Genomic DNA, 25,442 nt, shown 5'->3' with positions numbered 1-25,442 from the left:
TTATTTCCGAAATTAGTTCACTAACACAATTATCAAACACAAAACTTTAAATACGAACCATACGAATTAACCAAATACATATATGATATTAACCATAATAATCACTATTTCGAAGAGACAGAGAGGACAATTTCGTAATTATATCAAAAACATAATGGCATAGTTGTATATCATTCACTATTTAAACATCGTCTCTCTCCCAAATGCTCAAATCCCTCCCACCTGACATTTTCTCTCTGGGTTTTCCCGTTAAAAAAATTCCACTTTTCTACTTCAATTTTGACTAAACCGGAGAAAAGATAGAAAAAAATGACCGTAGGTCTCGTAAAATGCCGCAAGATCCACCACATTGTGAGTCTCAAGCAAATGCTCCGGCGATGGCGCAACAAAGCACGGTTGTCTTCACTCAGCCGTTGTGTACCGTCCGATGTTCCGTCTGGACACGTGGCGGTCTGTGTTGGTAGCAGTTGCAGGAGATTCATAGTGCGCGCGGTGTACTTGAACCATCCGATCCTGAGTGATCTCCTTGTCCAAGCCGAGGAAGAGTACGGTTTCGAGAACCAGGGACCGTTGGTTATCCCTTGCGAAGAATCGGCTTTCGAGGAAGCGATCCGGTTCATTTCCCGGTTTCATTCTTCCCGGTCAAGCCGGTTTACTTGCCCCGAAGATCTTCAGAAATGCCACGGAGGAATCAATAGAATGTTGATCGAATCTAGGCCGTTGCTTCACGGCGTCATTGAGAAAGTCGTATGGTGAAGAGTTTCGGTCTGTACGATTTCTGACCCGGTCTGATCGTTACTGACTCGGCTGAGTTGCCACCGGTTTTGGTGGTGCTAATTTTAATCCGGTTCAGGCCTTCAGGGTTAAATTTTTTAGGTTTTACTAAATATTTAATATTCAGGGCTGCTGGTGAGTAACTCAATACTCACTGAGCCGAGACAGACGAGGTTACAGGTAGAGAAGGAGATGGTGGTGAGTCGTTCCACCGATGTCATCCTGGGTTCGAATCCATGTTGAAGACTGTAAATGTAAATAAGACAAATGAACATTTGCTTATCTAAAAAAAATATTTGCTTATATTAGTCACATAAAAAAAGAAAAAAAAAATTTGCTTATCTGATATGTCAACTTTCTAGTATGTAATTCCGTAGTTTTCTTCCAATTGTATTCTGTGCTACTTACTTTCAAAAATCACTATACTTCTTGAAGTAATTGCAATGAAATAACATAACATACAAACTTATCAAATGGATTTATTTGGTTTAATATTTTTCCGTTTGACCTATGATCTAAGTTTAATAATCCTCAATTGAAGCCTGTAAAAAGAAAAAGTAAAACTGTAATGGATCTGGAAGTAAACACTATTAGCCCATTTTCTGTTTCGCCTGACTGTGCTCAACCTCTTCTTCTTTTGTCTTCACTTTCTCCATCCAGTAAAAAGTACAGTCTACGGTACACATAATCATTCACTTGAATTTAATTAATGTTAAAAATGATTTTTTAAGGAACCGATTGTTAATCTAAACTTAAACATTATTTGGAAACTACCTGAATCAGGTGCTAGAAGCTAGAAGGTAGTTTAGATTATTACGGCGTCTCTCCCATAGTATATTTATAAAACAGGTCTTATGTTATGTCTATATTTATACAACTATAAATCGAATAGTTGCGGCGGCATGAGTAATTTGGTAAATGTGGAACAAGCATATGGAACGGCTAACTAAGGCCAGTACGAAGTAAATGTGGTGGTCAAATAGATAATTGGTGAGTGGGAAGTGTAATAATTTTACGGGATTTGATTCTTTAGTCCTTCATATTCACTTTTGTAGTGTGTTTTTCTTAGAAAACGGCTATTTCATATTCAACATATCGCCATATATTCAATTTATATCCGATTTATATGGCTGTACCAAAACATACATGAACTTATATGATGCTGCCAAAATATATCTAATTAATAATTTTTCGGCGAAATCATACATCAGTCGCCGCATCAGCTGCCACATCATCTATTTTTGTTCACATGGATGTTACGTCAGCTAATTGTACTGACGAGAATGCTACGTGTAAAATATTTTAACTAAATATTAATTTAATAAATTTAACATTTTGAAAAATGTAAAATTTCATAAATTTTTATTATTTAGTAAAATTAACAAAAGTTAATTAATTAATTAAATTTTAATCTTATTTAAGAGATATATTTTTAATATTTCGATCCTATCAAAAACCGTCCTTATAAGAGTTACTAGGTTTTGATCCGCGCTTGGAAAGCGCGGATTTGTTTTCGATTTAGTTTTAATAATTATGAAAATTGGATTTTCAATCATATAATTGTGTTTTTAAGTTTATAGGTTGGTTGATGTTTTATTTGTTGTCTAAGCGCGGATTTTTCGATTTTTTAATAATTATGAAATTTGGATTTTCAATCATATAATTGTGTTTTTAAGTTTATAGGTTTGTTGATGTTTTATTTGTAAAAGTGAGTTTTTTTTTTGAAATTATAAGCAAAAATGATATGTATGTTTAATCAATAGTGTTTTTATTTAATATTAACAAAAAGTTATAAAAACTCAAAATGTTATCGTATAAAACATATGAATTATTTTTACAAATTATGATATATGGGCACAATCACGGGTCAAGATCTAGTATAACTCTTATAAGGACGGTTTGTGATAGGTGATGCTAGGACTTTTCAAGGGTCCCTAACCAAATGTTGTAATATAAAAGATTGTCGAACCAATCCTAAGTGATTCTAATGCAAAGGAAATGCAAGTGTATGCTTAATCTAAGTGCAACCAATTTAGTGAAGTGAAGTAAACTAAAACTAGACGTGAAATGCAATAAAAGAGTGGACTTTCTTTCTTAATATGAAGCAAGTGGACTCATGGGGCTAGGCATCTGATCTTGGGTGATGTAGATCTAATCTAAAGGTGACAAGCTATCAATCAAGCACTTTCCTTATGCCTAGACACAATACTAAACAAGCTCTATCCCTAGATAAATGTTCATTTGCTAAAGCAACTCAAGCATCAAATCCCTTTGGTTGAATGTTACTAAAGCAATCATGGAGAACAAGTCTACTAGCAATCTTAACACCTTTAACAACAAATCTCTTTGGCAAAGTGCATTAAAAGCATTGAAGAGTTGGTTCATGCATTTCATCATACACCTTTCGGGCAGGAAATGCCTAAAGATCTATTTTAGTATGATCAAGACCAAAATAGCATTGAGAACCTTCAACAAGCAAAGAAATAAGTAGATCTAACATTAAACACTCTAGATCTTCACTAATCACCCTTAATCACCCTATTCCATGAATCCAAAATGTGTCTACTCCCTAATCTCCATGAGAAACCTCAAATCCATATGAGGTTCCTTAGATAATCAAAAGGTTCAAGCTTTTACAAAATGAGGCAAAGTCTAGAGAGAAAATGAGATACATTAGGGTTTTCAGGTCTAAAACTATATATAGTAGATGCCAAACTCGAGCTGGTTCAGTTGAATTAAACCGGGTCAAACCGGAATAAACCGGTCAACATTTGAAATCGCGTCCACAGCGGCCTTGATACCCCGCTCCACCAAGCCGCTCCGATTCTTGTTCGTTGATGATGAATTTCCCGAGCGGGTTCATCACGTCGCTCTCAACACCCGCTCTGGGCTACACTCAACTCCCAGCGACCTCTAGTCCCCGTTTCATCACACCGCTCTGAACTCGCTTTGAAACCATGGTTCATCGTCTCTATCCTCATCGTGCTCAGCCTCGCGACCAAGCTTCTCCGCCACTTGGAACCGTACTCCGAGTCGTTTCCTCAGCCATGAACCTCCGTTTCTGTCTGCTTCGTCGCGACGTCACCGGACCAAGCACCGCGAGCTCCTCCCGCAACCAAGCTCGGCGTTCTGTCCAAGCTTCTGATGTCGTGCTCTGCCGTCTCCGAAGCAAGCCTCGCCGTCGTGGTGGCCACCGTAACCATCAGAATCAAGCTCTCCGTCGCGGATCGAAGAAGAAGCTTCGATCTTCTCCAATGGTGAAGTTCTAAGTATTTGCAAAACATGCACTTGGACTTCTGGATCTTTTACACATCGTCCCCAATCTTTGTAAATTGCAGAATCATCCAATCGAATCAACCCCTGTACTTCTGATTGTAACAATTTAGCCCAGGCAAATTTTATAGATTTGCAGAATGGTCCCCCGCCTCTTGATAATTCTCAGACAGGCCACAAACTCTGTAATTTGCAAGGTTAACCTCCGAATTTGACCTGAAACTTCCAAATGGACACTCCAAACCCTATGATATGCAAATGAGCATGCAAATACAATTTAATGACCTAAATGCAACCTAATATGATCATAATAATCTAAAATATGAATCTAAAAACCTATAAAAACATGAGATATCAACTCCAGTCTTATCAAGAGGTGGAGGATGAGGTTCTTTCACTATCTTCTTCTTTTCATGAGCAGCCTTTGTGGCTCTACTCACCTCCTCCTTTTTAGCACTTTCCAAGTGCTCAACACACAAATTTTTAGAGGACTCTCCAACAAGATCTTCTTTCTCAGGAACAACCACTTTAGCTTGGGTCTTCTCAATGGATGGTTCTACACAAGTGATTGTTCCACAATACCCAACATCTATTGGAGATTGGATTGGGTAAGAGACAGTCTTGTTCACATTGAGGAGTGTGACCTTCTTGTTTGGGAAATCAATACATGCTCCAACTGTTGTGAGAAATGGAGTGCCAAGGATCAAAGGAACTCTCTTCTCAGTTGTCATCTTCAGAACAGTACGGTCTATAGGAATTGTGCATGCTCCAATCTTCAAAGGGAAATCCTTGATGAGGCCAATGGGGGTTGTAGAAGATGAATCCCCAAACATGAGAGAAGATGTGTTTGGCTCCATGCTCTCAATACCAAGACTTTTCACTATTTCCAATGAGATCACCTTCACACTTGCACCAGAATCAACCAAAGCATCATTCATAGTGATCTTACCAAGGGAGCAAGACAATGTGAACTTCCCTTGAGACTCTAGCTTAGGGAGAGACTATGGAGGGACTGGTGGATCAATCTTCAAAATGGAGATGTCCAAAAGCTCGGTCACTTCTGCTTGGTGGTCTAGAATGTCCTTGATGAGCATCATTTGGACATGAGCTTCACGCATACCAGAGATTTCTGGGAGCCTGACCCCAACATCACTAAGATCTTTCCTGAACTTGGAGAGCACCTTCTTCTGAGCTTTGGTGAGGATCCTTTGTGGAAATGGGAGTGGGACCTCATACGGTGGTAGCTCAACCGCAGGAGCTTCTTCCAGCTTGACCTCTTTCAGCTTGTGGCCAGCTCTCCTCTCAACCGGTTTCTCAGCTCTATGCTCAACTCTCTGCAGATTCGTTGCTTCAACCTTCCTTTCATCTTGTACCTGAACCCTTTACATATCTTTATCCACCATCTGTGCTTCAGCTGTTGCTACAACTAATTTCTCAACTTTCCTTAGCTCAGTCCCAAACACTAGCTTCTCAATCTCATCTACCTCTTTTTCATAATCACTCAGCTCAAACTCTGAAGAAGTAGTAGAGATGATAACATTGCAAGACTCCTTGGGATTCTTTTCTGGTTTTCCTGGTAGAGATCCCATTGAGCTCTTAGAAGATGATGGCATAGAGGCGACCTGACTCTCCAAAATGTTGAAGCGAGATGCAAGTTGTAAGAACTTGTTGTTGAGGTCAGAGTAGTTCCCATCAATCTTTGTGTGGATGTTCTTGAACTCATAAACCATTGTCTTCTCATTTCTGGCTTGAAATTCCAAGAGTTTCTTGAACATAGAATCCACACTTGAATCTGAAGCTGGAGCTTGAGAAGAACTGCCTTGAGCTTGAGTAGACTGATTACTTTGGTTGCTGAAATGAGGAGGGTAGCTTTGCGTGGCCTGGTATCCTCCTTGCTGATTGTTGTAGTGAGGTCTTTGCTGGTAGTTGTTTTGCTGAAAGTTGGGCTCCTTTCTGTACCATGTACCATTGTTGTTGATGAAGCAAAGCTCTTCTTGCCCTTCCAAACCATCAACTTCATTCACCTTAGGAGGAACCTCTTGACTAGGATCACCAACAAAGCTAACCTGCTCCTTCTTGGATTGGTTTGAAAGAACCAAGTCCAACTTGTCTTGCAAAGACTTGATATCTTTCCTTGTCTGCTGGTCATCCCCTCTGTTGGCTCTATCATACTCTTCATTGTAGACTGAGTCACTCTTTGCCATGTTCTCCACCAGCTCCTCTACATCCTGCTCAGTTCTGCCCAAGAAAAAACCATTACTAGCAGTGTCAAGCCTGTTTCTGCAAGATGGGAGAACTCCTCTGTAGAAAGTGCTAAGCAAGCTCTCCTTGCTGAAACCATAATGAGGACACTGAGCTTGGTAGTCCTTGAATCTCTCCCATGCCTCATTGAAGCTCTCTAGATTCTTCTGCTGGAAACCAGAGATCTCATTCCTTATCTTAGCTGTCCTTGAGGCAGAGAAGAATTTCTCCAAGAAAGCTTCCTTACATCCCTCCCAAGTGGTGATAGTGTCACTTGGGACAGACCTCTCCACTGATGTGCCTTGTCTCCCAAAGAGAAGGGAAACAACTTCAGCTTGAATGCATCTTCAGAGACACAATTTGTCTTGGACAAACTACAATACTGATCAAACTTGTACAAGTGATCAATAGGATCTTCAGCTGCCAGGCCATGAAACTTGTTGTGCTCAATGGTGTTGAGTATCCCTGATTTGATCTCGAAGTTGTTGTTCTCCACAGGTGGTGCTCTGATTCCCAACCTATGACCATGAATGTGAGGGCGATCATAGGTTCCAATGGCGCGAGCTTGGCGCTGTGGGTGTTGTGGTCGAAGGTTGGCAGCTCCTTGACCATTTCCCTCTTGGGCAGCTCCCAAAGGGATCTCTCCATCTTGATTCTGGTTCTGATGGTGAGCCATATCAAAACCCAATATGTTGAAATGAGCCTGTTACTCCTCTTCTCTCCTTCTTCTTGTATTCTCTCTTTCCAAAGCCCGAATGTCTGGTACTAGAGGAGTGAAGTTTGTAGTCCCTCTACTTCTCAAGTTCATACACCCGAAATGAAAAAGAAAGAGGAAAAAGCAGAGCCAATATCACAATAACAATAAAAATGACATAGTCTCAAGCAAATGACTAAATCCCAATGTCAAAATCAACTTAGAACTTGGCAACGGCGCCAATTCGATATTGGAAGTTTTCAAGGCTTCCAAGTCAAATGATAGTATAGAAAGGTTGTCGAACCACAGAGAACTAGTGATCTATAGCACCAAGAATACACAAACTTTCCTAATCTAAGCAAATAGAAAGATGATTGATGGTAACAAGGTAAGAACCTACTAATATGAACAAGGTGATCTCAAATCCAATCTAGAAACTAGTGCAAGAACTCAATCAAATGCTAAGGTGGATTCATGGGAATAGAGACTTGATTTTGGGTGACTAAGATCCAAGCTAGAGTGGCAAACTATCAAATTCCTTATGCCTAGACACAACACTAAACAAGCTACTTCTCGAGATGAATGCTTATTTGCTTTAGTAACTCAAGCATCAAATCTCTTCGGTTGAATATTACTAAAGCAATCATTATGGACAAGTCTATTAGCAATCTTAACACATTTAACAACAAATCTCTTTGGCAAAGTGCATTAAAAGCACTGAAGAGTTGGTTCAGACATTTCATCATACACCTTTCGGGCAGGAAATGTCTAAGGATCTTTTTTAGTATGATCAAGACTAAAATAGCATTAAGAACCCTCAACAAGCAAAAAAATAAGTAGATCTAACATTAAACACTCTAGATCTTCACTAATCACCCTCAATCACCATAATCCATGAATCCAAAATGTGTCTATTCCCTAATCTCCATGAGAAACCTCAAATCCATATGAGATTCAAGGCTAATCATGTTAATGATTAAGAGAAACAAGATATAAGATGAAGAAATTCCTTAGATAATCAAAAGGTTCAAGCTTTTACAAAATGAGGCAAAGTCTAGAAAGAAAATGAGATACATTAGGATTTTCAGGTCTAAAACTATATATAGTAGATGCCAAACTCGAGCTGGTTCAGTTGAATTAAACCGGATCAAACCGGAATAAACCGGTCAACATTTGAAATCGCGTCCACAGCGGCCTTGATACCCCGCTCCACCAAGCCGCTCCGATTCTTGTTCGTTGATGATGAATTTCCCGAGCGGGTTCATCACATCGCTCTCAACACCCGCTCTGGGCTACGCTCAACTCCCAGCGACCTCTGGTCCTCGTTTCATCACACCGCTCTGAACTCGCTTTGAAACCATGGTTCGTCGTCTCTATCCTCATCGTGCTCAGCCTCGCGACCAAGCTTCTCCGCCACTTGGAACCGTACTCTGAGTCGTTTCCTCAGCCATGAACCCCCGTTTCTGTCTGCTTCTTCGTCGCGACGTCACCGGACCAAGCACCGCGAGCTCCTCCCGCAACCAAGATCGGCGTTCTGTCCAAGCTTCCGATGTCGTGCTCTGTCGTCTCCGAAGCAAGCCTCGCCGTCGTGGTGGCCACCGTAACCGTCAGAATCAAGCTCTCCGTCGCGGATCGAAGAAGAAGCTTCGATCTTCTCTAATGGTGAAGTTCTAAGTATTTGCAAGACATGCACTTGGACTTCTGGATCTTTTACACATCGGCCCCAATCTTTGTAAATTGCAGAATCATCCAATCGAATCAACCCCTGTACTTCTGATTGTAACAATTTAGCCCAGGCGAATTTTATAGATTTGCAGAATGGTCTCCCGCCTCTTGATAATTCTCAGACATGCCACAAAATCTGTAATTTGCAAGGTTAACCTCCGAATTTGACCTGAAACATCCAAATGGACACTCCAAACCCTATGATATGCAAATGTGCATGCAAATACAATTTAATGACCTAAATGCAACCTAATATGATCATAATAATCTAAAATATGAATCTGAAAACCTATAAAAACATGAGATATCAATAGGATCAAAATATTTACGAATATATCTCTTATATAAGATTAAATTTAATTACTTAACTATTTTTTGTTAATTTTACTAAATAATAAAAATTATAAAATTTTACATTTAAAAAAAATATTTTTATAAAAAGACTATTTAGTTTTTCAAAAAAAAATTATACACATGGCATCTTTACCAGCAAAATTAGCTGACGTTGTATTCACGCGAACAAAAATAGATGACATGGCAGCTGATGTGGCGACTGGTGTATGATTTCACCAAAAAATTATAAGTCGGATATGTTTTGGCACGGCCATATAAGTTTAAGTATGTTTTGGCACGATCATATAAGTCGGGTATGAATTGAACATATCACGATTTATTGGGTATGAAATGGCCATTTTCCCGCATTTTTCTATAACAAAAGAAAAAACTCATTTAGATTCAAAGTCATTTCATATACCTTTCAACTGAGTATTTTTATTTTTTATTCTTTTGGCAAAGAATCGGTAGATATGGAAATATCAGCTACCTGTTTTCAGATACACCTAAGATTGTAAAGTTTTGAAAAGGAAATGCACTTAGCGAGGAAATGTGTTATAATACTTTCTAAAAGTTATGATAATGTTATATATGTTATGAATATTATGTTTATGGATGTCCAGCCCATTAGATATTTACTTGTAATCTTGGCCCGTTTATGGCCCATTGTATTTAGGCCTATGTCGCCATGTATTTCCTATATAAGGAACACTTTGATTCAATAATAAGACACACTTTCACAACACGTTATCAGCACGAAACTCTGAAATTCCGAGCTACCTCAAAAATCCTAATTGACGGCGCTACTTCAAACAGCTCTTTCTCTTCACCCGTAAGGATCCAGACGACGAGCCACATATCAAATTGAAGCTCTTGACGAGAAGAATCCAACGCCGTCGGCCTCGACTCTATCTGACATCGGACGCGCTCTCAATCGCTATTCTAAGACGCGCCGCCAAATGACCTAAAACCCTAATTTCGGCTGCAACTTCAAACTGTCATATCTCTCTAACCGTAAGGACTCAGATGATGATCAACCTATCAATTTGAAGCTCTCGACGAGAAGAATCCAGTGCCGCAAACGTCACATCAATCCGATTTCAGACGCGCGCTCACCTCCCGTTTTAAGCTGCGCCGTCAAAACCCTAATCCATCTACGATCTCTCTTTCTCTTGGTGGTCCGGTTTCAGATCTTCTCTAAACAAAGGTAAACTGTCTGAAACTCTAAAAGAGAACACAAACAATCGAATTTGGTTTGATGTTAAAGGTTATGACAATTAAAATCTTGCAAAATCCCTAACAACCTAGATTAATAAGTCCAAACCCATCCATGAGTAAATCGGAGCTCTTAAACCTAAAATTCGATATGAGATTGTTAATCAATTAAAATCACAGCCTCAATGGCTTGCTGAATCTCGAAAACATCATTGATCTGAATGATCAAATCGATTTTAAACTTTGAAGTTGATCATCTCCTAAAACATAATTATGATCGATTTCTTATAAACCCTAGAAACTTACTATAAAAAAAAAACTTTATATTTTCAGAATATTTCTAGAAAATGAAACTTTCTATTTTTAGAAATTTACTATAAAAGGAAACTTTCTATTTTCTGAAACTTACTATAAAAGGAAACTTACTATAAAAGGAAACTTTCTATTTTTAGAAACTTACTATAAAGGGAAACTTTCTATTTTCAGAAAATTTATATTTTCAGAAATGTTCTATAAAAGGAAAAACTTTATATTTTAGACATATATCTAAGCCGTGTGACTTGTTTATTAGGAAAGCATTAACTCGATTGTTTGCTTGATCACACGATTTATATGATTGATTTTCTTATAAAGATTGAGTGATATACAATATGAGATGTCGAAAATCAACTTGGATTATGCTGTCCTAAATCTCTAAAGAGATAATCATTTAAAATGGGCACTGGATACCGAGGTTATCCTAAAGTCAAAAGGACTTGGTGAATGAATCACAGAAGGCGATATTGCCAAACGAGAAAGATTGATACATGGCAATATTAGTTATTAGCCACCATCTAAATGAGAGTCTAAAGAAATCAGTACCCCAGTAAAGAAAATCCACTATAACTTTGGACCGCCTTACAGCGGAGATATGATCACCATAAAACGGTGCTATTACCAAAGGATAAAATTTGAGTGGAAGAACCTGAGATTTCAATACTATAAGTCTGTGGATGAATACAACTCGGTTCTGTTTAAGATAGTTTCAATGTTGAAACAATGTGGTGAAGAAGTAACTGAACAAGACTTTCTCTAATGTGTTACTGCAACAGCAGTATAGAGAAAGAGGTTTCACCACCTATACTGATTTGATCTCCTGTTTACTATTGGCTGAGACCAATAATGAGTTATTAATGAGAAACAGTGAGATGAGACCTCCCGGTACAAAATCATTACCCGACATTTCTAGGCTGATTTTGGAGCCTAAGAAAGAAAGTAATCTCGTCCAGCACAACAACCATTCCGGCCCTAGCCGTGGGAAAGGTTATGGACGAGGTCGTGACACATTTAAGACACATGGGCGAGGACGAGGCCACAGTACCACACCCGGCTTTAGCCGTGGTCGAGGTCGAGGTCGAAGTGTGTCTTTTAAACCTTAAATAAAATCTTTTTGTGTCACAAATGTGGTATGGGTAATCACTGGGCAAATAATTGCCAAACTCCAAAGCACTTGTATGAGCTTTACATAGAGAGTTTGAAGAAAAATCCGGAAGCCAACATGGCTTACCGAGATGGTGAAGATGACATGGATCATGACCATACTGATCAAATAGAGTATGAAACTCATGAAAAAGAAAATGATCAGATGGATTATGAGACTTCAGATGCCTTGAAAAAAATCTCGACACCAAAACTCTATGATATGGATAAGAGTATATATGAGTTTATAAATAAGAGTATAGTCACTCGGCCAAGGCATTATATACACCTAATAAAAGACCCATTGCGTTATAAAGATTTAAAAATAAATGGTTTCCGCATTGAACCAATGGGCAAAAGAAATATAAATTCCTTAAGATTATAAAGAAAGTAAAAATCGCCCAAGGCATAAAAATGGTCGAGACTGTACTTCCAACTGATCTAAACTATGCTAAAAGATCAGTATGATAAAGGCAAAAGGCCTAGGTAACCAGATAGGTTGACCACAAAATTTTATACACTTTATGGCATGACTGGACTAGCCATCCAGGTCTTTAAAATTGATGCAGAGATTGATATCGAAAAGGCACAAAAGAGTTATCCCATAGAATCTCACGTTGTGTAACATGTACACAAGGGAAACTCAATAGGCTATAATGTTCCAAGCATCTAAAATATTTATAGCATGTTCATGAGGGGGAGAAATGACACTCCCGTGGTCCATGAACAACACTAAAAATCCGAGTGACATGGTCTATGACCATGATAGAACTTGGCCGAATTCTTTGTGATACAAAGATCACTAGCTAATGCTTGGGAACACATGAATTTACATGTAATAAAAATATGCATCAGGCCATATAAAGTGAGCATAGATATTCCCATCTAAGAATGATAAAGGGTCATGATCCAGACATAGACCATCCTAAGAGATTATGTATAGACCACCACAATAATATGTGCCGTCTAGGATGGAACCTCATAAAAAATGAGATAAGATTGGGAATATATGTTGGATATGAGAATGCTTTCTCCCACGATTTTATAAGAAACCTTGAGCCAAATATGGGTGATCAGATTAAGGCCAGGTTTACGGATTGCATGATTAAATCCGACTATCCAACATCAGGGGGAGAAAGAAATAAGCTGATACAAGTATAAAAAAAATGGAATGGTATTAACCATCCTTGTCTTGGAAGATCCTCGGACCAGAGAATATGATTTAAGACGTCCAAAGAAAGATCATACAAAGCTAGCTAAAAGAATGCCAGACAAATTAGACCCGAAAAGAAAAGAAAAAGAATGACTAAGTCATACCAGCTTAAGCACCACGAAATTAATGTCCTAGAAGAGACATAATCAAGTTGCTATAGAGTCTAAAGATAGACCAATATGTTCCATAAGATAAGGAACCTCGGAAATAAAAAGAAAGGTGCAAATAAAAGACATATCTGAGGTCATAAGGGAAACCAGACCAGACATTTAGATAAGGCTGCGCAGCTGAACATCTAAGATACCAGACCATGTAGTTTGGGACGCCAAACTGCAAGGTAATAAAGGTTCTTAGTAAGAATGAAATCTCTAATCGATTAGTTCATGTCTGGAACACAATGGAACACTATAAAAGAAGTGTCGACACATACATACACAAAAGATAAAGATGCATAAGAAAATAGCACTTGAGTTTAAAAGATATAAGCGAGGATCAGAACCCACGAGAATACAAGAATGCATTCATAGACTAAAAGAAACTGTGGGGGTTTAAGAAAGATTCAAAGAATCTATAAAAGAGATGGGTGTATTGGCCATATATAGAAACACCATCTGATAAGATAAAACCAGTGAAAAATGGGTCATGTGTGGGAAAGGAAAAGAAATCGTGAGACATGGACTAAGGTGTTCATATTCCTATTTAAAGCATTCAAGGAATGGCTTGATTACACAAGGATACTCACAAAGACCAAGGAACAGATTATAAGGAGATATACTCCTATGTGGTGGATGCTACTACAAATCCGAAAGTGATAAAGGTCTGGATATAAGAAAAGAGAAATGTAGTAAGCAGCATGATTGATCACTGGATAAAGAAATGATAAGAGTATCAGAAAGATGAGAAAAGAAATTCTCATAGAATAATTTTGTTCCTAAGCTATTCATGGACTGAAACGAAAGGCAGCTGCATATAAGGCATATAATGCATGTAAAGGATAAGACTAAGTAATATTTAGTGAAAGGAGTTCTATAAGAACGTCCCTGAACACTCCATGCATATATTATGAAGGAAATTCCTTGTGTTCATACTTAAAGAAAGGATGATTAGATTGATTGATTCTTGGACAGGCTATGATAAGAATACAATGATCTATAGTGGAGATGATAGCCATGAATATGTATTGAGATCTATGATCCAAAGTACCAAGAATAGAATGTGATATGGTCAAAAGAGAATAAGAGGATGAATCCATCAGATTCACGACCAAAGACCCATATCAACTAGGATCACGTCCGACCTAGTTCGACCTTAATCATCTTGGTTCTAGTCCAGCCCGTTCCGATCCGTTCCCTTCGGTCTTGTCCGACCTGAAACGTCCATAGTAAGGGGAACGGCATATTGATCCAAAAGTGGCTTAGTTTTGATGAACATCAAATTATAGCATGATAGCCATTCATGAACAAGTTATGGACATATAATAAAGAAGGTTCATGAAGAGTTTGGTCAAAAGCTATGAACGGGACACACACAATGGACATAGCATGATCCGAGTAGATCATGGATATACTAAGGCATTCATGGTCAAAATTTATCTAAGAAAGATGGACCATGTAATCATCTCGGTCTTGTTCCGGCCCCGTTCCGGCTCGGTCTCCTCGATCCTGTTCCGACTAAACCGGTTCCAGTGACCACTATATTCAAATCGTGGTATGGCTATGGACAAGGCATGTGTCCTTGGTCCAGGAAAGACTTTACATAAGTACTTTTAAGACTTATGCACATCCGACCAAAAGAAATGTATTGATATGATTGGCGCCTTGGTATGGCAAGCCATACTAGGTCGGATAAGTTTTATGGATATGTTCAGACCATAAGACATTGATACTAAAGCCATACACGTCCCCTGCCATAAGTGTTATTGGCACTTTACTTAGATAAATTTGGCATGTCCGAACATGAGGCAATGGGACAGGATTGAAATATCCTTTTATTATGTTTGAGATTGATTTATACTAACAAAACCCAAAAGAAAAGGGATTGTTTGGTTTTAATAAATGTTACAGGTTTATACAAGGTCTCAAACAGGTTATACACATTTGGAGAATGATGAAGAAGCACAAAGTACTACAAGTTCAGTCATGAGAAATGTTAGCCGACTTCTTCACCATGTCTACACCAACTACACATCTATGAAGTCTACCTATCCGTTTGGGACGTGGCAACAGAAGGACCAGTTCAAGACTTGGCGCCCATGAAGCTAAACCATCAAAGTGTCCATGCGCCAGACTTGAAGAACGGAGGTCCAGAACAGGGGGAGTAGTGTGTGTTGTACTCTTTTTCCTTCACTTCGGTTTTGTCCCACTGGGTTTTCCGAGTAAGGTTTTAATGAGGCAACATTAAGCACACTACAAGCTCTATATGGTTCTGGCATCCAAGGGGAGTGTTATGAATATTATGTTTATGGATGTCCAGCCCATTAGATATTTACTTGTAGTCTTGGCCCGTTTATGGCCCATTGTATTTAGACCTATGTCGCCATGTATTTCCTATATAAGGAACACTTTGATTCAATAATAAGACACACTTTCACAACAATACATGTATATATGAAAATGACCCTGTCTCCATCCTAAACCCCACAAATATACGATATCTGGCATATGCTCTAACATTTTTTTCTACTTTCAAAATTACCTCCTCCCCCGGAAAAGAGAAAGAGAATATTTTACAGAACTATAAATTCATCAATATATACATTAATATCTACAGGTGGGAACATTGTACCGTTACTCTGAGTGACATGAATATATAAGTGTGTAAATAATTTAGAAATATAGAGTTCTATCAGATAAGTTATTAGTGGATTCGTATAAATTTTTCTATGAGCAAATATAAGCATTTGTTTTTTTTTTGACAAACAAATATAAGCATTTGTTGTTATAATAAAAAGAGAAAAATCATAAGACAAACAAACGAGTATCACATTTACACAGAACAAACTTTATGGGCACACTATAGACCTTAGAGCACCGTTAATGCACAGGTAGCTTAAGTAGGGTTGTTTAAATTTTTTTTATTATTATTTTTTTCAGTTTTTCTGGTTTTTTTTTAAAAAAAGAAAATTAAAAAAAAGACCAATCGCGGACCGCCACGTGTCAGTGGGGCCCGCGAAAAACACAAGCAACACCGCTTGTTGGTGCTTAATCAGGTGTCGATGCCTCTTCTTCCTTCTCTTTCTTCCTTTTTTCTTCTTTTTTTAATACTAAGCCACCCTTAAGCTACCCCTTTTAATGGTGCTCTTATAGCCCTTATATATATAGAATGTTTGAAACTTACATTCTTAATCTTTTCCATACCAGAAGCCATAACATATGGAATATTAGTTTTCGTCTCAACGATCACTTGAATTATGGATCTTTGTCGCATTGATCATGATTCTTTATATATATATGAAAAAAAGAGTTGAAAACGAACAAGCGAGGAAAACCACCACAAACTATGAAAAGTCATAAAACAGAAATAGGTCTGCTTCACTGAGTGCAAAATGTCTTTGTAGTTTCTACCAACTTTTTATTTAAAAGGTCAGAAACTTTTTGAGGGAAAACCAAAGATTGAGGAAGGTAAGATATGTCACTTTGGTTGGCAACTGAGAAAATGGTTGTCAGTTACATTATTTTTGGATTTCTTGCAGGTCTTGTCGATTGAAAGCCCATTGTTTAGGTTTTTAAAGAACGAATCTAGACCTAAAATCGTATGTGACTAGTAGGGGTGAGCAATATTGGAAATGACTTATTACTTTAGCTGTCATTCATGAAAATGAAATATGGATATAAAAACATAATCAAAATTGTGTTTAGTTAGGCTAGGGCGGATACCTTTTTGTATCTTTTTTTCCTCTGAAATTATTCATTCATCGTAAAATACTGAGTTCCATACAATAACTAACAAATATCAGAAATACCCTATAAACTAAAGCCCAAAAGAAAGGCAACTTGAGCCCATAACGGGGCAGCTTGAGCCATCAAAGGGGTAACTTACGGACCAACCACAACAACAACATAAACCCTAAAAACCGAAACTAAAACACAGCAAAAGAAGACCATCTACACTAAAAAAGACAAATCAAGGCATAAAACCGTCCAAATAGCAAATGCAGTGATCTGTATATATCGAAGCTGCCCCCGGCTAACCAACGATACCATCCACTTCTAGAACCCAAGATACACAGTCTTCTCAACCCGGATCTATCGCTGCCGCTTATTGCCTGCCAAACGATATCATCCCCACTAGGGATCAAGAACGAAGACCTCATAAGCCGACAAGCAAGACCGCTTCACGATACTTTCAGATACGGTTGAAACACACTCTCTGATGTTCACTTTACACCTAGATAGAAGGCCACATACACCTCCACACAAACAAGCCTCGTTGATTCCCATAACAATTGCATTCAGTAACAAACCAACCAACGAGAGATCATTGCACCACCATAACATGACAATAAATCTGCACCTGAAAATGACCAAATACAAACACATAACCAGGTACTCACAGCAGTAGTCTGACCCTAAAGCTCTAGGCATGCTAATGGAAAAAACACCAAAGCGCATTCCCAAAACACGTACAGGACCTTCGGTTTACTAAGACTCACTCCTAAGTCACACAAGTCGAACACACAAGTCCGTCGAAAAGAGTGGGCTTCAACTACATTGCCCTAACCGATAATAGATTCTTGATTGCACTAATGTAGAACAGAACTCACCGTCTGTGCCACTTGCCATCAATCTTCTCCTACATGTCTCTCAACGTCGAGTTGATAGAGAGAATCATAGTGGAGAAGGCATCTTATCGAACCACGCGCTGTAGCCGAGCTGGAATCATCAGATATCTGAATTTTAAAAATCAGATCTGACTCATCCAAAAACCCTAAAATCCGATCCCTTTCTCCTCCACCGCCTCGTGAGTCTCGTCGCTGCTCCAGATTACGCCGAATACCACCTCCATCACGCATCAGTAGCATCTCCGGTTAGGCCTCCGCTAATCCAGAACCACATGCATGTCGACCAGGAGGAAGAAATCAAAGGGAAAACAAGAGGTAGAGGGGAAGAGAGTGACATCCGACACCGACAATAACCAGACCAGAGTTAGGGTATGAACTATGAACAGATAGTGGTTTTTCTTTTCCGAGAGAATATTTTTCCGGAGAGGTGTTTTCCAAAATATTAAGAGGATAACTATCTTTTTGTATTTCAATAGTATAATTTTTATGTAATTAGTTTAATGCAAATATTATAAATAGCATGTAGCTAGCTCAAACCGTTTTAACTAGACTGTGGTCTAGTCCTTCACGTAGATTCTAACTTCTCTAATAAGACTTTCTTGTACATAAAAAACCAAATTTAAAATTAAGTGTTCAGCTTAGCTGGCTTGGTTGCTGTTGATGTGTTAATGGTTTTATCTTTTGAATTGTTGTATAGAAGAGATAGATCAAACAAGAGTCTTTAAGTATTCAATTGATTTTTTGTTAGTTCGGTTTTGTAAGATTCAATTCGGTTTAACTGACTTAAACCGTCCTCCCATAGCAGTATATGGCTGTTTGAATGAAAAATCTACAGATGATAACTATTTGGTTATTTATACTAACATATTAATTTTTCTCTGTAAGCTTTTCCTTCTTGGGTTGCCTATTTTAAGGCTAGTCCACTTTACCTTATATCTTGCTTTGAAAGCCTACAATAGATACCAAAATATCTCTCCCAACAAAAGAAAGCAGAATCTACACTCTCATGAGTATATATACCAACTTTTGTAAGGCCTTTTTAATGCCAAACAACAATGCCTTAGACATTTGTAAGAACGTTAAGTCAATTAGTGAGCTGGGCCTTATCATCCACTTGGTGTTTTAAAATATCGAAATCCAAACAAGTCAGCCTCCACTGGAAGAAACTAGTTCTGTTCGGTTGGGATAGAGACACGAAGTTGTCAAAGTGATTCAGTTACAAAACATAAACCGTAATCACGTGATAACCGATTTATAAGGTTTCGGTTAGTTTTGAAATGGAGTTTGGTGATGGACGCTCGATAACATTAACACACAGTCGTGCACTTTAGAAGTGTGTGCATTGTACTGTACAAATCTCTCCATACCTTCTTATCATTCTCTCCCATTTTCTCTTTTTTTTTTACACACACCTATGTGTATGATTGTTATCGTCGCATTAAAGAAATATACTAAACGACGAGGACCCATTTGAGCTCTCTTCGATGTTATTTATTTTGATGTTTTTACAGTGGTATTTTTTCGCAAAAAGAAAGAGAAAAAACAATGGAGTTAAGCTGAAATGTATGTAATAGACCTCTTTCGCTTATGTGATGATTAAAATTTTACAAACTTAAGTTCTTTTTGGTTTGAGATAATTGTTTACTTGAAAGTTAAAGGATAAGAAAAGGTTTGATCGTTGCTCTTCGTCAAGTAAGAAACGGTTCTTCTCATCTTCTTTTTGGAGCTACACCCCACATTAAGACGTTGCAAAGCAATGACGTACTTCGCTAACAAATATTTTTTTTCTCGACCACTGCAATTTAAAACTGTTGGCAAACAACAAACATCATAGTATTTTAGTCCGTGATTTGGTATAAAAACTAGCTAAGTAATTCAAACTCCAGATTTTAATAAATTTCCTTATGATAATAGAATTTTATAAAGCATATATATTCAAACTAACTTGTTAAACAAACAGACCACGTACGATAGATAAGTTTGGACCCCATCTAGACACCTTGAGAAAAACTGATACTGATGGATCACAAAGGGCACAAACTATACTGTAGAATAGTGCCAATTCATACAAAAAAAGAGATTTATATAAATGATGGATTTGTGGGTCTTGTATAATTTGTCCTCCGCAGAGTTTCTATGTATATATTTGGATCACCTAAGTCTCTTTGGTAATATTTGGTGTGCATGAAGATGAACTGTCTAATAAATCGTGAGTAAATAGTGAATTAAACAAGCTTCCCGGATTTCAAGATTGCTTATGTTCCGAAAGCGCGTAATCAGATTTCAGATTTTTTAGCTAAGATATCTAGATCATTCCATAGGAAATTATTTTTTGTTGGTTGTTCTATTCCGGTCTGGTTACTCAGACCACCTTAAGTTTGAGTAATAGAATAGCTGTTTACCGTCAAAAAAAAAAAACAAGCTTGTCCACAAACCAACGATATTTTATTTTTCTTTAATCAGAAAACTTGCTTGTTTTCCAAATTGGTTCATGTATTCTCCTTACTAAACATTTTCCGCTAAAAAACTGTGAATATAAACAACATTAAGAAGAATTGTTCGGACATGAAGACATGGACTATGAGTGGTTCTGTGGTTGTTGTGGAACGTACATATACGTGTATGTATAGTCTTTGTTTCGGTTTCAGTACTAAAAAGAGTGCAATGCAATTAACTTCTCTTCTCTTCTCTGTTTTTTTTTTTAACTAAAAGGGTTAAACCCGGGTCAATGATAACACAAGCCTAACTGTAATACCCCGATTTTCCAAAAAATATATAATAATAAATAATAATAAATAAAGAAATAATCCTGAAATCTCTATTTATTACTCCACATAAATAATCTCAAATCTCCATAAATCCAATAAATAATATTAAATCCAAATAGTATAATAAATCTCAAAATCTCGGTAAAGCACAAAACCGGAAATCTGGAATAGAAATAAAGAAAACGCCCAAAAGTACCAATCCGATATCAATCACTCCTATCTGCCAGGCTCACCTGAAAGAGAAAAAAAGAGGGATGAGCAACAGGGGAGTCACTCAGTGAGGTATGGGATGCTAACCCGCAAACCACAGACTCAGTACATAGCACTATGACTATGTAGGAATAGCTCTAGCATGAACAGACAAGATGCCTAGCACATCACACAAAACAAACAATACGCTGATGGTACATAGCTAGTCCACACACCCTGCGTTCTCCTCATACGAATATACGATATCATAATATGCGTCGATAGTCCAGACATCTCTGGATCCCCGCACTCCACCAATATGCGTCGATATGCAAACGTCTCTGCACCCCGCACCACACAATATACGTTGCTAGCTCAGACGTCTCTGGGCCCCCGTACTCATCCACTATGCGTCGCTAGCTCAGATGTCTCTGTGCCCCCGCACTCTATACGTCGCTAGCTCAGATTTCTCTGGGCCCCCGTACTCATATGCGTCGCTAACCCAAATCACTTTGGGCCCCGGCACTCACCACATAGTCCTTACTATATAACTACATATATACATATATTTAACAGTCTTTAACATCAATCATTTCACACAATCGTTGAATCCTCTATTATCCTATTTCTAGTTTAACAATCAAAATAATAATAAGCAACCAAGACTTTCAAACATACTCGATTCACAAAGACGGATCATGTTTCGAAACTAGACTTTCAATAATAATAGTACTAAACTAGCTCAGGATTTAACGAAATAGCCCTCACCTTAGCAACTGGTCGGAAAGAACAACGGAAGATGGTCAACTGAGATCAACTGCAACACGAGGATTAATGACTTAGGCTCAGAGTCGCAGGAAATAAAGTTTCCATTTTTGGAAACTTTCCTAAATAGAAACTTTCCCAAAATAGAAACTTTCCTAAAATAGAAACTTTCCCAAAATAGAAACTTTCATAAAATAGAAATTTTCTAAAAATGGCGGATTCCCTAAAATAGAATTCTCTAAATAGATTCCTATAACTAGAAATATGGAGGCGACAAACTTACCAGAAAACCCGCTGGAAACTCGATCGGAAATCTCGCCGAAAGCTTACCCGGGAATCCCACCAGAAAAATTCACTAGTGACTGATCGTTGAATAATTCAACTTGTCACGCGCAAAGAATACTTTGACTTGATGGGAAAAAGGAGAAGAGAAGGAGTCTCTTATATAGGAGAAGGAAAGAGAGTTAGGATGCTCAAACTTCCAATGTGGGACAAAAAGAATAGAAAGGGTTTTGGGTTTTAATTAAAAAAAAAACAAATGGACCACTGCCATGGATCAGGGTCGTTACAATTCTCCCCCACTTAAGAAGAATTCGTCCTCGAATTCAAATTCTGAGCCGAGAAAAGAAATAACATGTCTTCAACTTGACTTAACTCTGCTAGAAAAATTCTTGGCCAGTTGCATACACTCCGAACTATGCGAACCTCCCACATCTAATACAATGAAATCTCTCACGCTCAACAGTAACCGATCTAATTAGACACGCTTTTTTTTTCTACCTATACATGATAACCACAAAACAAGAATACTCAAATCAAACGAGTATGATAAAGATATGTACCTCCTATCCGCTCAGCTCCATCGGCTTCTCCCAAAGCATACACACGTGGAGCGATGGCCTGACGCTTGGCCGCATGCCCCTTAGTCGGGCAAGACCTGGAGATATGACCAAGCTGGCCACAAGTGTAGCAATCTCCTGGTGCGACTACTGCAGCTGCTGGTGCTGTCTGTGCTGCTGGTGCTGCATCCTGGGCACCTAATGGCCTATTTCGACAGTTCCTTTGAACATGACCATACTGCCCACAACTATAGCAGTGGAAACACTCTCTGAAATGGGGGCGACGACAACGCCCACAATTGGGCGCCCCAGTATGATCCCATGTCCTCTTCTGTGACTCAGAAGTCTTCTCGAACTTTGATTGAGCTGCTTTGGATTGTTTCTGCTCCTCAACAAGACACGTCTCCTGCACAACAGCCTTCTCTACCATATCCTCCAAGCTGGTGTAATTAGCCATACTGCATCTGCCGCGGATATCCACTCTCATCCCATTTAGGAACATCCTCATCAAGTCCTCATCATCGAAATGGGTACCAGCAAACATGCGAAGCTCTCTGAACTCATGCTCATACTGCCTGACGGTCTTGCCACCCTGGGTCAAATGCTGGAACTCATTCCTCTTCTGGTGTAAGGCCTCCTTGGGAAAGTATTTCTTGTCGAACGCAACGAGAAATTCAGCATAGGTCGGATAATCCTCCTCCTCGCGCATCGAACACACTCCCTCCCACCAAACTGCTGCATCCCCACGCAGATATAACTCTGTAATATTAAGGCAAAGGTGAAGTGGACACTTGATAGTCCTCAAACACTTGGTCAATCTGTACTTCCACTGGTAAGCTTCGGTAGCATTCACTGTCCCTCTAAATTTCTCCAAGTCCACGTGCTTCATTCGCCCCATCACTCTCATGAGGTCCTCATCAACTCCATGCTGCTCTCCCTGCGGTGGTGGAACTTGCGGGTTACCCTGAACCTGAACCGGGGCACCCTGCTGGACATGAATCTGCGGTCCCTGCTGCACCTGAATCTGCGGACCATGCGGCACCCGATGGGCCTGTCCCTGTTGAGCTGCAGCCAACTGTCTGGCAACCTCCTGTGCAGCTATCCAGGCAGCCTCCTGTGCAGCTATCCTGGCAGCCTCCTGAGCAGCCTGCTGAACTACCCCCTGAGCAGCCTGCTGTACCATCTGCATGATAGCAGTCTGATCGATCGCTGGAAACGCCGGCGGTGGAGGCGGTGGGATCACTGGCGGTGGAATCACTGGCGGTGGTGGCGGTGGTGGCACATGCTCACCTCCACCCTCTTGAGCAGCACTGGCGGCCGGGTTACGAACAACTCTCCTACGCGGCGGCATCTGAAAGGAAATCACAACAATTAATTCCCGCTGAAACCGAACACCATCAATTCAAGATATAATAACAAACAGAATGGTGCTTATTACTTTTGTTTTTTTTTTTTTAAATCCCCGAACTCCCAAAAATAATATTTCAAAATCTTATAAAACCGAATAAAATCGCGTCCCACAAATCGCCATCCCGGGTCAGAGCCGGGACGGAACCCCGCTCTGATACCAAATTGTAATACCCCGATTTTCCAAAAAATATATAATAATAAATAATACTCTCTCTGTTTCAATATATTTGATGTTTTGGTTGTATGCACAATAATTAAGGTATACACTATTTCCTAAAAAGTAACATTAAAAATATAAATCAAAACTAATTCAGCCAATCCTTTAAAATAAATACTAAACATTATTGGTCACACAGTTTTCTATAAACTAAAAATAATATAAAAATATCAAAACATCAACTATTTTGAAACATCAAAAACTCTCTAAAACATCATATATTTTGAAACGGAGGGAGTAATAAATAAACAAATAATCCTGAAATCTCCATTTATTACTCCACATAAATAATCTCAAATCTCCATAAATCCAATAAATAATATTAAATCCAAATAGTATAATAAATCTCAAAATCTCGGTAAAGCACAAAACCGGAAATATGGAATAACGCCCAAAAGCACCAATCCGATATCAATCACTCCTGTCTGCCAGGCTCACCTGAAAGAGAAAAGAAAGAGGGATGAGCAACAGGGGAGTCACTCAGTGAGGTATGGGATGCTAACCCGCAAACCACAGACTCAGTACATAGCACTATGACTATGTAGGAATAGCTCTAGCATGAACAGACACGATGCCTAGCACATCACACAAAACAAACAATACGCTGATGGTACATAGCTAGTCCACACACCCTGCGTTCTCCTCATACGAATATACGATATCATAATATGCGTCGATAGTCCAGACATCTCTGGACCCCTGCACTCCACCAATATGCGTCGATATGCAAACGTCTCTGCACCCCGCACCACACAATATACGTCGCTAGCTCAGACGTCTCTGGGCCCCCGTACTCATCCACTATGTGTCGCTAGCTCAGATGTCTCTGTGCCCCCGCACTCTATACGTCGCTAGCTCAGATTTCTCTGGGCCCCCGTACTCATATGCGTCGCTAACCCAAATCACTTTGGGCCCCGGCACTCACCACATAGTCCTTACTATATAACTACATATATACATATATTTAACAGTCTTTAACATCAATCATTTCACACAATCGTTGAATCCTCTATTATCCTATTTCCAGTTTAACAATCAAAATAATAATAAGCAACCAAGACTTTCAAACATACTCGATTCACAAAGACGGATCATGTTTCGAAACTAGACTTTCAATAATAATAGTACTAAACTAGCTCAGGATTTAACGGAATAGCCCTCACCTTAGCAACTGGTCGGAAAGAACAACGGAAGATGGTCAACTGAGATCAACTGCAACACGAGGATTAATGACTTAGGCTCAGAGTCGCAGGAAATAAAGTTTCCATTTTTGGAAACTTTCCTAAAATAGAAACTTTCCCAAAATAGAAACTTTCCTAAAATAGAAACTTTCCCAAAATAGAAACTTTCCTAAAATAGAAATTTTCTAAAAATGGCGGATTCCCTAAAATAGAATTCTCTAAATAGATTCCTATAACTAGAAATATGGAGGCGACAAACTTACCAGAAAACCCGCTAGAAACTCGATCGGAAATCTCGCCGAAAGCTTACCCGGGAATCCCACCAGAAAAAATCACTAGTGACTGATCGTTGAATAATTCAACTTGT

General features: G+C 38.8%; 1 protein-coding gene and 1 non-coding gene across 2 annotated transcripts; both read left to right on the top strand.

Annotated features, from left to right (window-relative positions):
* Positions 1 to 228: 228 nt before the first annotated feature.
* LOC108810823 (protein SMALL AUXIN UP-REGULATED RNA 12-like) lies at positions 229 to 1,192 on the top strand. The gene has a single exon (XM_018582899.2). The coding sequence runs from the start codon at positions 310 to 312 to the stop codon at positions 754 to 756; it is 447 nt and encodes a 148-aa protein (XP_018438401.1). The 5' UTR covers positions 229 to 309; the 3' UTR covers positions 757 to 1,192.
* A 5,189-nt stretch (positions 1,193 to 6,381) lies between these two features.
* On the top strand, positions 6,382 to 6,488 carry LOC130497183 (small nucleolar RNA R71). Its single transcript, XR_008936194.1, has one exon. It is a non-coding gene; the product is annotated as a small nucleolar RNA R71 (small nucleolar RNA).
* Positions 6,489 to 25,442: the final 18,954 nt, after the last annotated feature.

This window comes from Raphanus sativus, chromosome 6 (assembly GCF_000801105.2).
Source record: "Raphanus sativus cultivar WK10039 chromosome 6, ASM80110v3, whole genome shotgun sequence".
Lineage (NCBI taxonomy): Eukaryota > Viridiplantae > Streptophyta > Magnoliopsida > Brassicales > Brassicaceae > Raphanus > Raphanus sativus.
The sequence above is the reverse complement of the archived record's forward strand: the minus strand, read 5'-3'. Positions and strand labels throughout refer to the sequence as shown.